Raw genomic sequence first — 13,958 nt, forward strand, 5'->3', positions numbered from 1 at the left:
CTCTGCTGAGAACAGCAATTCAAACTAAGCTACCTGAAGAATGGAATGCTGTGGAATATTATTGAGTTATCTGTTCATTAAATCTGCATACTGAATTCATTTATTTATGAGTTGTTTGCATCTCATTTGAACCAGATTTGCCTGTGGAATGTAACCTTTCTTCTTGGAGTTTCTCAATCCTTTTTAAAATAAAATCTTGCCATTTTTATTTCTGCACTGGTCATTTCCAGTAAAATTCACTGAGCATATATATCAGATATGTCTGCGTAAGTCCTTGATACTTTCTGGAATTAAACTAGAACAGTGAATTAATATTAATCAGCAGCTATGAAGTCTCAATGTTTATTTCCACAAAAGAAAAAAATATCTCAGAATATTACGCTGAAGAATGGAATGCATTTCAAAGCACAGCAATTTCTCCCTTATAGCCTTACTCCATTCATGGCTGAAACAATATCCAGTAAGCTAATGTCTCTGAGTCAGAACATGTATATTAGTATAAAATCAATACATAATACTACCAATAGTATTGAGCTTTATGAAAGGGACATGTTATTCTTAATGAATTTTCTCTACATAGAGCAAATCAGCACAGCATTTTAGTTTCATTTAAGTTCTATGTAAAGCATGGAATTTTTCTTCAGCAGAAAAATGCTATCCTTCCTAAGTTCATGCACTTCTTCAGCAAAAGCTTTAAAAATGCTTTTTGCTCATGCATGTATTCCTTTAATTCTTTCAGTCTAAAATAAGCATAACATTCCTAGTATCATCCTTGGGATTCTAGTTCTTAACTAACTGATTCTCCTTTTTCAAAGTAATTTATTGCCTGCATGTGAAGCTAAAACAGTGTAGATATACAATGTAGCCAACAGAGTGCTCTCAGATCCCCTCTTCCTGAAAAACATCACTTCATCTTATTTCATTTCTTAGCTATGCAAAAAGTTGCTATTAGTTCCCTTCACAAAATTGTGCATGTGTAAAGGAAAACCTTACATGAAACTTTCTTACTCTGGAGGTTAAAATTAGGTCTACTTGGTTAACTCTATGTGTTATAACCATAACAAAATAATTTTTATGTATACATATATTAAGTCTTGCAAATAGAAAAAAAAAGATTATAAATTCAGGTTTTGCATTATTTAGGTTCTGATAAGGTTTAATATCTACTTTGCATTCACAGAAGTAACAGTGCAAGATAAGAAGGCAGTGAATCAGGATCAATACTATCCTTGAGCACTGTGATGTCTTGTCCTCACTCTCCTCCAGTCCTCACCACTTCTGTGTAGCCCTCCATTAATTATGATACATAGGAAAATTGAGTAATTTGCAAGCCAGTTAAATGAAGACTCTTCAGTAAACTTACTTTACAATACTGGGACATGCCCTCACTAAAGATTGTAATTGGCCTTGGTAGCCTATAATCTTGTGCACTAAAATCAAAGCTTGAAATGAGGCAGAGCAGTACGACATCTCAGCATTCCTGTGGGTATTGTTGCATCATCAACATCATGTGCACATAATCCACCCACCTACCCTTTTCCATTCCGAGAGTGTCTGCTTCCTCACACAGTTATTACTCCCACATGAGTTTGCCCTTCCCTCTCCCAGCTTCAGTCATAACGTTCGCTGATTTCTGGACAGACTAAAAACAACAGCTGCTTCCCTTTGGGCTTTAAACACCATTTAGGGTTGTTGGTTTGTTTGGGTTTTTTTTCCCCTTTTGGATAAAACTAAACCTTATAGAGGTATAAATACCCCAAAACAGACAGATATTTGTATAATGAAGTAGAACTCTTTACTAATATTAAATGCATCTAACATGTAGTACATTCTTGTATATAGGCAATGGTTTTAGTCACGAAGTTCTGAAACAATATATCAGTTTAATTTACACTGAAAATATTTAATTCCCCCTAACTCTGACTTGCTGTGTGATCAATGTGGTAGCATTGAGCCTTTTTTTCCTTTTTTTTTTGGTATTAATGCTTTGCAATTTGTTCATACATGGCATTCTTACTGTCAGAATCCTGTCACACAGAATGTTCTTGGTAATGCTGTACAACCACATTACTGATAACAGCATCCTAGAAATAAAACTCCTGCTAACCCTGATAAAGAGAGAAGTTCTGACTTCAAAGGTTTTGTCTTTATTTCTCACCCTCTAGCTCTGTTTTAATTGGCAATAAATTAAATTAATTTTCTCCAACTTGAGTCTTTTCTCCAGTCTTAAGTCTTGACTAGAAAGGCAAAAATTTACTCGTGTCTCAGTGCTGGCCCACTTTCCACTTCTCCTATGATTTTTACAGTGTTCTCACTAGTTTCCTGACCTGTCAGTTATTTCTTTCCAGTTTTACTTATGTTGGTTTTCTGTATTTGTCTTATAAAGTCTAGTCCTTTGGTACATTCTCCAGGCATATGTAAACAATTCAGAATAGTTCACTCAAGCCAGTCCAGACATGACGACATACTCAAAATCCATACTTCATTGCTATGCCTTTTGGTGGTGTATTTATAAAGTATATTGACTTCCATAAAGAAGTGTCCCACAATACTTGCACCAAAGCCCTCTGCTCCTTTATTTATGCCTATACAGAGGTTTGTGTGATGATGCAGTAAACAGGATCACTAAAAAGAAATGGATTAGAAACACTTACCTTTTTTTTTTTTTTAAGTATCAGAAAAAAAAAAAATCAACTAGAATAAAATTCATCTTCTTATTTCTGGGAGATAATTTTGAAAGGTAAGCACAATGAAGAATCTAAGATATACATATTATTTTCCATAAAAATAATCTTAAAATATCTGCATTCTTTGCAGTGCTATTAAACATAAATGGAGAGGGAGTCCAGGACTACATGGTGTAGTTGCAAAAGGGCATGCTAGCCACAACATCTCATTTCTGATATTGCAGTCACTCTACACTTAAACTCCAGCTTAGATCTAGACAGTTTTCCTTAATCTTTTCATGCAAGCAATAACATCAGCAAAAGCTTACCACGATAAACTTACTGCAAATTTCTTTTTCCAGCCCTAACTTCCTGATGTTTTTGAAAGGCCAGTGTAATTGAGAAGTGGTTGGAATAGTTTGTGTGCTTTCCACTGCAAAACACTAAAATCTCCAGAATTATAATGAAAGGGTATTTATAAAGTAGAAGTTACAGCCAACTGCTGTCTCTATCTCAAAATATAATCAGAGTGCATGAAATGTGCTCTATGGCCTCTGTGGTGCATAGTTTTATACTATTAAGTGTAGCTTCAAAATAACAGAAACTGATATTGATGGGATCTGTTCTTGATTGTGCACAACAAGGCAGCCAGGAATGCTTAAGGAAACTGAAACAACAGTAAAAGTAAATTAAAGATCTAGTTGCAGGCCACAGATGACTCTTATTTCTCCTACCACGTTTTCAGTAAAAATTTGGCAGGTTAGTAACCTTACTTAGCATCTTTAATGGTCTCCTGAGTATGTATGCTATGATGAGACAGACTTAACCAAAAAATTGTTTCAGGCTGCTAAACTATATAAACTAGTGTAATTGCATTGACTAAGCTGAATAAGTCAGCAAGTGTCATACTGGATCCAAAGATTTAGTAATTGTTAAGAGAGGTGCTAATAGGTAGATTTATTAAAAACTACCATCAAAAGAAGGCTTGACAGGAAAAAAGGATATGTGAATAAAATATATTATTGATATTAAGCAGAGCGCTAATTTTCACATGCTGCAAAAATTTACACAAAGGATTGAAGGAAGGACTGTACAATGTGATCACTCAGGCCTCAAACATTGTTTAAAAACCATCCACAAAATAGTGTACATCTTCATAATCTGCATAGATCATTATATGGATAGCAATAAAAGCTTACAACATGGAAGGAATCTCTTGCTTATACAGTAGATTTACAGGATGAACCAAATGAAAAGGCTATTTTTCCATTTTACTATCAAAGCAAGAAAAACGGAGTAACGAAATTAATTTTCAGTTTCAAAACAATTTACTGCACATTATATACCAAAACCAAAATGTGTAATTCTGTGCAAGTTTTTCTTAGAACTATGGAGACATTTCTAGTTTGATTCTTAAAGGAGCTTTTAAATATTCATGTGCACTACAAGCTATTACCATTTCCTATAGGAGGCACATAAGCATTGTGAAGTTCAGCACAAAACTACTGGTTTGTTACACAGCCACTTGTTTTGTTCAAGGGACCTGTTTAGTCTTTTAGGTTACACATACATATGAATAAGCACTCAGGTTTTTTTATTGCTCATGTTCCTCAAATATACTTCAGTGTTTCACTTCTAACACTGAAGCAACTTAACCCAAACCAATTTTTGAAGCAGCTGCTTTTAATTGCAGCAAAATCCATACTCTGCTGCACTGTTGCTATCAAAAGTTTTGCTTAACTTACTGGGAAAAACCCCAAAGCTATTCAGTCCAAACCAGAGATGTCTTTTAGATTTTGCTGGGATCCATGAAAACAGAGTCCTGAAAGGCTACATCTACATTGCTTTCTTACATTATTTCTGAGAGCTGCCACAGTAGACTCCTGTAAATCTCAAGGGACTTACAGACCACACAAGTTTTGTCCCAACATGACACAAGTGGCACCGTCATGACTGGTATGTGCCTCACCACTTCTTAGACAGTCTCCTATACCCTCCAAACATTTGCTCTCTCCTAAAGACATTTGCAACAGCTATAAAGTGTACGTAAGGTGGCTGTTAGGCTCCTGCTTTTGAGCAGCACAGTCACAGCCCCAGGCACTGAGAAGGATGTGCTTGTGTGTGGCTGCTTATCTAGCTGGTGTTCACAATTCCTGCTACAAAAATGGGTTTTGACTTCAGCAAGAGAAAGAAGTTCGACACTCAGTCCTGACTTTGGCCAAGAAATCTCTTGGGCTTATCACAGACGAGTAAATCTAGGAGACAGAAGTAAATCAGGACAATGTGGACGTCAAGAGAGCATCAAGGACAAAGAGGTTGCATCCTGACATGACGGCTCATGTTCACACCTGTGTACACTGCTGCCCAAACGCCCAAAATGCTTCCAGTTGCTTGGCATTGTCTTCCACAGTAGGCATGGGCCAATCTGTGGTTATGCATACACAAGTTCTTCACTGACATTTATGTTCTGGCCAGTCTGAAGCAGACAAATGAGCCTACTAAGAGAAGGCAGGTTGATTCAAGTGTCATGTCTTATAGAAATAACACAGTGTTCAGAGCACTGCTGCAGCAGGACTCAACACCTGATGTCTCTGGTTCTGGATGCCTTCCAAACACCCTTTGTGCTGTGGTCTGAAAACACAGTGCCAACACAGCTGAGGCTTCCCACATAGCTCACAGAACTTTAAATATACAGCATAATATGTCTGAGGGACTTGTGGTATACCCAAAGGTGATTGGGAGGGGAATCTGGCAGTAGCTACTACTCATGACCGCAGAGAATATAATCACGCCTATGGTGAAAGTAAAGAGCACTTGTCAGTCATGTCATGAGATTTTTGCCCCTTCCCAGAACCTGACTGCTGTTTTAAGTCAAGAAGTGATGATAATTACTTCTTTGTCCATGTCTGTGCTGGTGCCATACAAAGAGGAAGGAGATAGAAACTAAGAGCAAGGTCTATACCAGTGGACCTTGGAGGCTGGTTTACCTTTAAATCTAGTCCCCCACAGCCTCTGTCTGGAAGCTTGAAGGACTTGGTTCACCTGAATATGTGCATTCAGGAGGACATGGACCTGATCTCCAAGGACTTCAGGGATAAGAACAAAACTGAGTTTGACATCTGACAGAGAGCCTTGATAAGCTCTTACTTTGAGGGTGACAGAGCACTGGAACAGGCTGCCCAGAGAGGCTGTGGAGTCTCCTCTGGAGATATTCAAAACCCACTCAGACGCATCTTGTGCAACCTGTTCTAGGTGAACCTGCTTTAGCAGGGTGGTTGAAATAGATGATATCCAGAGGTCTCTTCCAACCTCTACCACTCTGTGGCACCATTCTGCAATAGCCAGTTTTTAGGAAAGAAGCTACAGGCTTGGAATCAACAGAACTCAGAAGTCAGATAGGAAAATACCAAAAGCTGCTAAGAAGATCAGACAAGATGTAGCTTGGGTTAAAAGTATCTGTAGGCAATTTTTGGCTTTGAACAATCCAAAACTGGAAGCTCCATTTTTTTGAGGCACTCCTCAGATTTGCTTTAATTAATCTGTACAAAGGAGGTGGACAGGGGTATTTCAACAATGAAACCTCCTTTTATCAGAAACTATTGAAATTTATACATAAATACAATCATTAATCCATAGATATCACAATCTGAAATGATGGGTTTTGATTCTTTTGTCCCAAAATATAATTCAGAAACACCAATGAAAGTAGTACTCACTTATTTTGTTTCTCACTCCATTCAATTTTTCTCCAAGGCATTTTGCTTCTAGAAACCTGTCAATGCAAGCATAATGACACAGAATTATTCTAAAAAATAACTAGTTAAACTAGCTGTTTACAATAAAATACAGAATAACTCAGGACTGCTTTTGATTTCTAAGTGTAACTAGTTGAAAACAATTTTCCATCAGAAAAGATTGTGTCGTCTAAATAAACCATGCAAACAATAGGTTTACTGGACAAAAATTTATTTGATTTTTCAGAATTGAAATAATTTTTAAAACTTAACAGTTGGATTATCTTAAATTTTAATATGCTAGTTTACTTGCAATGTTTTAATATGCAGCTGTATAAAACAAAAAAAAAATAAATCCAAGAAAAGTTAAGACAAAATATTTGAAAGTTTTAGAACTTCTGCTCATCAGGAATTTTCAATTTTCAGCCTGTAATTTCCATATCACTGATGATCACTGTGCTGTGTGAAAATGTACGTACCAGTCACTAAGAAACTTCTCAACAGAAAGCTTAGACAGTGTGGCAAAACTAAATTGTTCTGTTTGTCTACAGATAGTCCTTATGTGAACGCAGACTTCTGGATGATATTCAATTACTGCTCAAATACAGATCTAGCCAAACAAAGATATGCAAACAGCAAGTAAGAAGCAGGCTGAAGAGGATGGGTACAAATCAATGAATAAAGGCCAAAGCCTTTAAAAAAAGGCTAAAAGAAAATCCCTTTTTGTAGTATGTAAATAGCTTAACCTCAAATCAAAACTGGAAATCATCTTTTTTTAGAATGTGAAATTCCCATCAGTTATGTTTCTAAAATAATTCACAGACCACTTCCTTATTACATTCAAATAATCAAATCTTCATATGGTATGTGAAATATTCTAACTATCAGAAATTTCTTTTTTACAATTGCTCACTGTATGTTTTGGTCCTTAAGGAAATATGTAAGTAATATCCTTAAAAATCAGCTGCTTAAAGAGCCTTACAAAGTCACTTATAATCTCCACATTCCCTAAAGTTGTCTAGAACTTGATGCCTTCTTCTTTTGTGCTTTTTTTCTGTCATTTTTCTGATCTTTTAGAGCAGTTGCTGTCAGTTATTTTCTTGTCTAAACTTTTTAGGACAAATAGCATATCAGGATATCAAATGCCAGGTATATTCTGCTGTAAAAATAATTACAATTAATTCAGTGTACAATGGAAAAGTCTGAAGAATCTCTGAAAGAACTGAGGCTTGTTCAAGGAAATATCTATTGTAATTGTCTAAATAGTAATGTAGAAGGATGATTTGCTGCATTGTGACATTTGTTGTAGGGCATTAGGCTTGACATGAAATTCTGCATCACTGTGTGGACGTGTACAAGTTGAACCTTGCTGAATGTGGAGGCAGAACTGTAAAACTTAATTGTTAAGCAAGCCTTCAGCTGATCTGGAGGTCTCTTGGTCTAGTCAAAGTAACTGAGGAAATCCACATATTGTATTTCTGTTTAACTCAAATAATGGCAAAACAGAGTAGAGAAATAAGACCTTCCCCCAGGGAGGCGGGGTTTGATAAATTGACCCTTCTCAATTAGTCTATTTTCCTGTAAAACTGGAACCAGTTAGAATTTCAGGTGTTTACATTCATGTCTGCTCACAAATACTCGCTTTCAAGGCTGATTTCAACATGGCTAAATAGCTGAAGCTGGAGGGCTCCTCAGCACTTAATGTTTTTTACATGAAGGCAGGAGTCTTAGAAGCATCTGTGAGACTTCTGTGTAAGCTTTTTCCATGGGTAAAGCAATCAAGCAAAACTCAAGATTGTGCAAAGTGCAAAGGGAAACACCCCAAAGTACTTCTCTCCTTCCCTCAGCTCCCATGAGCCAAATCATAGAATCATAGAATCCTTTAGGTATACTAAGTCCATTGATTACTTTGTAATTCCTTAGGGAAATCTCCTGTTGACTATTGACTCTGATTTGTGTTCACAGAGAAATTTAGCTGGACAAATTCAAGCCAGCTATCTATTCAGCTCTTATTCCAAGGTTACTGCTAATAGTTGTATGGGCCATGCACTGGTTTCTCAAACACCACAGTTTATAAACTGGTACAATAACAAACTGAAATTTGGCATTCATTTATGAGAGTCCAACAAATTCCATCTGCGACTATGACTTATAATCAAACAAAATAAATCAGATAAAGACATAAGATTTGAATCTAATATTGAAAGAGAAAAGGCTATTTCTGACAGCCCTGTGATATAAAGGTGATATTATCTAGCATAGTGGTGATATTGCTATGAATAGTGATGAGTGAAAAATTACATTGTTAGCTGGAAAGAATTAATCTGTATCCTCCACAAAAAGGCTGAAGTTGCCAAATCATGTCTTCTATTACCTACAAGATATACATTCTATGATGAAGCCTCAAAGTGTATATAGCCACTAATTTTAGTGGAACAAACATTTCCCCCAACATCTCACTCAAAGAATGCAAATGCCAGTAATTAAACAAAAAAGATTTTTCAAAACAAATCTCTAATTCATGATGTAAACCAAGACAAACCCAGAGGCTGTCTAATAAAAGTATGGAGACATTTAGTGAATTAAAAGAACAGTCACTGATTTTTTTATTATTAGACATTACAACAAGTGATCTAAGTGAAACTCATCCTTTCCGTGAAACTCATCCATACATTCTGAAAAAACAAGTTAGCTGCTAACCAGCTTAAACACAGAACACAAGGAAAGAAGAAAGTGGAAAAAATTAATGGAGAACAAAATGGAAACTAGATTTACATCACATCTGTGAGCTAAGTAGAATTTTACTACTGGAAATAGTGACTAGGATGGGACTTAAAAGCTTTGTGCAGTATGCAATATTACACTGGAGTGGTCCAGCTGGGAAGATTTCTTGGTAGTGTATTTCACCAGAAAATGAGATGAGTTTTTCTCCTCCTCAGAGCTACAATACTAAGAGAACATGGCTGGATTGAGAAACAGGATATGATTAAGTTCTCTGGAAGTCAAATATAGGAAGTCCAAATTGCAGAAATCTGATTCTGCCTGGGCATAAACACAGATTTTTTTTTTTTTAAGCAGCAGTTATTAACATACGGCAGAAAAATGGAAAAGAATTGCTTTGTATTTGTATAAGCTGTGGAAGATCACTTTTTCTGTCTCACGAGGCAACTTCCCATAGGCAACTATCCAATCAGGATATCTTGAATCTATTGTCTTTCATTTGAACAGTAAGTCAGTAAATGAACTTCAGAGATAAATTATGCTTAACTATATAAGCTTCCCCACTTTCAGTCTCGCCATGACACTCACCTCAGCAAGACACAGGTGAAGACAAACATCTGAGAGTTCATTAGGATACTGCCTAGGAATGTATGATGTTAGACCAGACATCCCAGGCTTGCATTGAGAACTTGGTACAAAAACTTTGCCTTTTCTTACTGGGGATGTTTCATATTCAGAAAGCACTGGGTGGTGACAGGATAAGTCTGGATAGAATAAGAAATTGGCATGAGTGCAGGGTCCTGCACCTGGGCTGAGTCAATCCCCCAGGATCAACAGAGGCTGGGGGATAAAGGGATTGAGAACAGCCCAGAAGAGAAAGACTTGGGGATACTGGTGGATGAAAAGCTGGACATGAACTGGCAATGTGTGCTTGCAGCCCAGAAGGCCAACTGTATCCTGGGCTGCATCAAAAGAAGTGTGGCCAGCAGATTGAGGCAGGTCATTCTGTCCTTCTGCTGTGCTCTAGCAAGATCTCACCTGGATTGCTGCATCCAGCTCTGGAGCCCACAGCAGAGAAAAAACATGGACCTGTTGGAGGTGGTCTAGAGGAGGAACACAAAAAAGGTCAGAGGGCTGGAAGACCTCTCCAGTGAAGAAAGGTTGGGTGAGTTGTTCAGCCTGGAGAAGAGAAAGCTCCAGGGAAATCTTAATGCAGCTTTTCAGTACTTGAAGGGGGCTTATAAGAAAGATGGGGACACACTTTTTAGCAGGGCCTGTGGCAATAACAGTTTTAACTAGAGGACAGTAAATTTAGACTAGATAAAAGGAAATTTTTTACAATGAAGGTGGTGAGCCACTGGAAAAGGTTGCCCAGAGAGGTGGTAGATGTCCCACCCCCAAAACATTCCAGGTCAGGTTGGATGGGGCTCTGAACAACCTGACCTAGTTAAAGATGCCCCTGCTCATTGCAGAGGGTGTGGACTAGATGACCTTTGAAGGTCCCTTCCAATCCAAACTATTCTATGATTCTATGATAATTAGCAAGCCAAGAAAATCTACCCAAAATACCCAAAGGAAAAAATAAAACAGCTAAAAATAAGTAATTTGTGAACCAAATACTGTTTGTGGTATGACAGAAGTGGTTATGCAACTATAAACAAAATTATTAACATGAGAGGCTCACATATAAAGGGAAGCTATGGTAACCTTTAAACATGTGGTATCCACACACTTCTTCCTGTGCAATTTGAACACTGGCTGGATAACAAAACTTTTGTGTAACTGGTAGTTCAGAGGCTACATTCCAAATTACAGACTGGACTTGATATAAACCCATTCTAATGAACTCAGTAAACTTGGAGCTATAGCCATCTTTGCTAAAAACGACTGCAAAGGGCAGGGGAAAAACTGTCTTGCTCCAGGGTATCAGCATTCACATTAGCACTGATTGCAGCAATCAGCTGATGCATATTAGAGAGGGGTTACCCAAGTCTGACTCTCTTTGTCCTTTAGGGAAAGCAAATCTGGCATCAGACTTTGTGGGTTCTGCCCATCTCTATTACATGTTCTGCAACCAGAAGGAAATACTGGTTTGCTTCATCGTAGTAACAAACAGAGAAAACATGGAAGAATTGTGATTAACTAGAGGAAATGCAGAGCATGACTCAGAACTGTATTGATTCTGTTATCATGCTGTGACCATGAAGTGTTCTGCTCAAGAGGCAGCAATGCCAAAAATGTTTGCAGGGCAATCACTTATGCAATGATGTGCCACCATCTGATATACTGATCAGAAGAAAGACATTAATAAACATCCAATTTAAATGGATAGATTCTTACATATATGTAATACCTTGACAATTTGTGTCCCTGTGGCCAAGTTACAGACCTAGGTAGGAAGTTACTCAGTTCAGAAAAGCGATAAATAGTAAGACTGAATAAGTCACAGAGGTGTGGAGATAATTTCCTGCTTCAGTTTCACTGAAGTAAATAAGACTCAGTGACCCTGCAAACAATGTCTTTTGCACCTATTAGGTGGGAAAACTGTGTTATTAATAAAACAGAAGAAAGTAGGAGAAACCTGAAGAAGGAGAAAACCCCAGGACAAAAAAGGAAGAAGGAAAAATAAAATCCCCAGACTTTTAGGGGAAACATTAATTACAAAAGTAGATTGCTTTTGGCATCTCCAATCTCAAAACCTTGCATTTCTCTTGCAGTACAAGGAAGGTTAGCACTTGAAATGCTGACACTGAAATGGTACTGTTATCCAATTAACATAGACAAGTATTAGTGGTTCAATTTCTGAGATGTTTAAAATCTGCTTTATGAAAATTCATGTGTTCTGTGTGTTGCCGTTCTCACCATATCCTCTAGACAATTTTGAAGTGTTTTGCCAGCATTAGTAATAGCTATGGAGGAGGAAACTATTGTTTCTGGTTTTGAGTGCAAAACTGGTAGAAGGGATCTAAAATCACATGGCAAACAAGTTAGAAACAACAGACAAAAGCATATGTTAAACATCTCCTAGCTTACTGTCCAACTCAGTGCTGAAGCCAGTAAAGCATTTTTGACAATGGAAATTGCAGTAATTCATTCAGTCACATGGGTCTTACTTCCTCTAGATAATTCAAGATCACATTGCTTTAACATGGCTGTAAAGATAAGATGAATAAAACCAAAGGAAATATGCACTAAAATTCCTCATGCTACTTTATTATTCTATCCAGACTTTTATTCTGTCACCACCCAGTGCCTTCTGAATATGAAACATCCCCAGTAAGAAAAGGCAAAGTTTCTGTACCAAGTTCTCAATGCAAGCCTGGGATGTCTGGTCTAACATCACACATTCCTACGCAGAATCCTAATGAACTCTCAGATGTTTGTCTTCACCTGTGTCTTGCTGTGGCACTCACCTCTGTTTCAGAAGCTGTTTGTTGTCCTCAATGGTTATCTTGTCAGCGTGGTCCCGCTTAAAAACTTCAAAAGCCTCCTGGTATCCAAGTGACACCTTTGCTCCTGCCCCAAGAAAAAACCAAACCAAACCAAACCAATCTTTGCTCCTGCCCCAAGAAAAAAACAAAACAAAACAAAAGCAAAAAGAAATCAGCAAAACTATTTCAGAGTCATTAAAAGACAAACATTTTGTGTTTAACTCCTATTTAGACAAAAACAGCAAGTTATTCCACGGGTCTTAAAGCACCCAAAAAACTAAGTTCAGTCTTCCACTAACAGGAAAGCATTTTTGACAGCAGATTTCTCTTATCTGACAAATTAATTTAATTTACTATCTCTAAAGTCTGAATGTTTGAGCTTTATAATTTCTCAAGACAACTTAAAATGTTCCTAAGGAAATCCAAACTTTGAAAATTTAAAATATCTGAAATATTCTTGAGTGTCAGCCAGAGGTATTTTCACAGCAGTAAACTGCAATTTCCTTCAGTATTCCCTGTTTCATATTGGCGCCTAAACAAATGTTGAATATTTTCAGCATTCTTGGAAAAAAAAAAAATATTCAGGCTTCTTTTAATTATGTATTAGTGAGTGATTGTCATGCTGTTTTAAGTGAAGCAGGTATTCCACCTACAAAAAATGGCTGGTTCCTGTATTTTTCATTTTTGTCATAGTATTTGTTTCCTTTTGTGCTCCAGAAGGTCAAGACCTATTTGGCCTTCAAACCTTTTAAAAATTGCTATGGAAAGGTATTACAATATGTATTATTTATCAGTTCTCATTGCTAATTATCTACAAATCCAAGTAAGAAATCAGGCATCTGTGTTATCATTAAAAAAATATTCAAAGGCTTAAGAAGAATGAAGGATTACAACAGCATATGTGCTATGTGCATATATGTCAATAAACAAGCAAGGGGTAAGGATGGGACTTGCACTTAAACTACAGGAATGAAGATAGTTCAGGAGCAGAAAAAGGGAGGAATCTCACATTCAAACACAAAATAGCTCCACGTTTAATACAACCTCATGGTCGCAACTTAAACCTCAAAATTATATTTATTAAATTGGATTTTGATTCTTTGTTTATTTTGCCACTAGAGTCTTCTGTCTTACTCACAAGCCTTCCTTCCTGCTTCAGAGCGATCAATATCCCCACATATATTTTGCACAAGAGCTATACTGTTTTCTGGGAGTTCTGCTCCACAAGAGTTTTCTGTATGTATTGTGCCAATGGACCAGCATTAAACAAAAACATATACGCCAATTATTTTCTGGGCTACCTGCTTTGCAACTTTGGCGTAAGTGGGGATACTATATTAACAAAGGAGCTATACAGTTTTCTGGGAGTTCTGCTGCACAAGAGTTTTCTGTACGTATTATGCCAA

The 13,958-nt window shown here is 37.1% G+C and overlaps 1 protein-coding gene across 1 annotated transcript in view; it reads right to left on the reverse strand.

Annotated features, from left to right (window-relative positions):
- The window catches only part of LOC103781180 (kinesin-like protein KIF6), a 56,044-nt gene extending 42,443 nt beyond the window's left edge, over positions 1-13,601 (reverse strand). The window contains exons 1-3 of the mRNA XM_008948883.1: positions 13,597-13,601; positions 12,535-12,681; positions 6,383-6,438 (exon numbers count right to left, since the gene is read on the reverse strand). Coding sequence (XP_008947131.1) covers positions 6,383-6,438; positions 12,535-12,681; positions 13,597-13,601 — 208 coding nt within the window. The remainder of the gene's footprint in view (positions 1-6,382; positions 6,439-12,534; positions 12,682-13,596) is intronic.
- Positions 13,602-13,958: the final 357 nt, after the last annotated feature.

This window comes from Merops nubicus, unplaced genomic scaffold, assembly GCF_000691845.1.
Source record: "Merops nubicus isolate BGI_N331 unplaced genomic scaffold, ASM69184v1 scaffold1311, whole genome shotgun sequence".
NCBI lineage: Eukaryota > Metazoa > Chordata > Aves > Coraciiformes > Meropidae > Merops > Merops nubicus.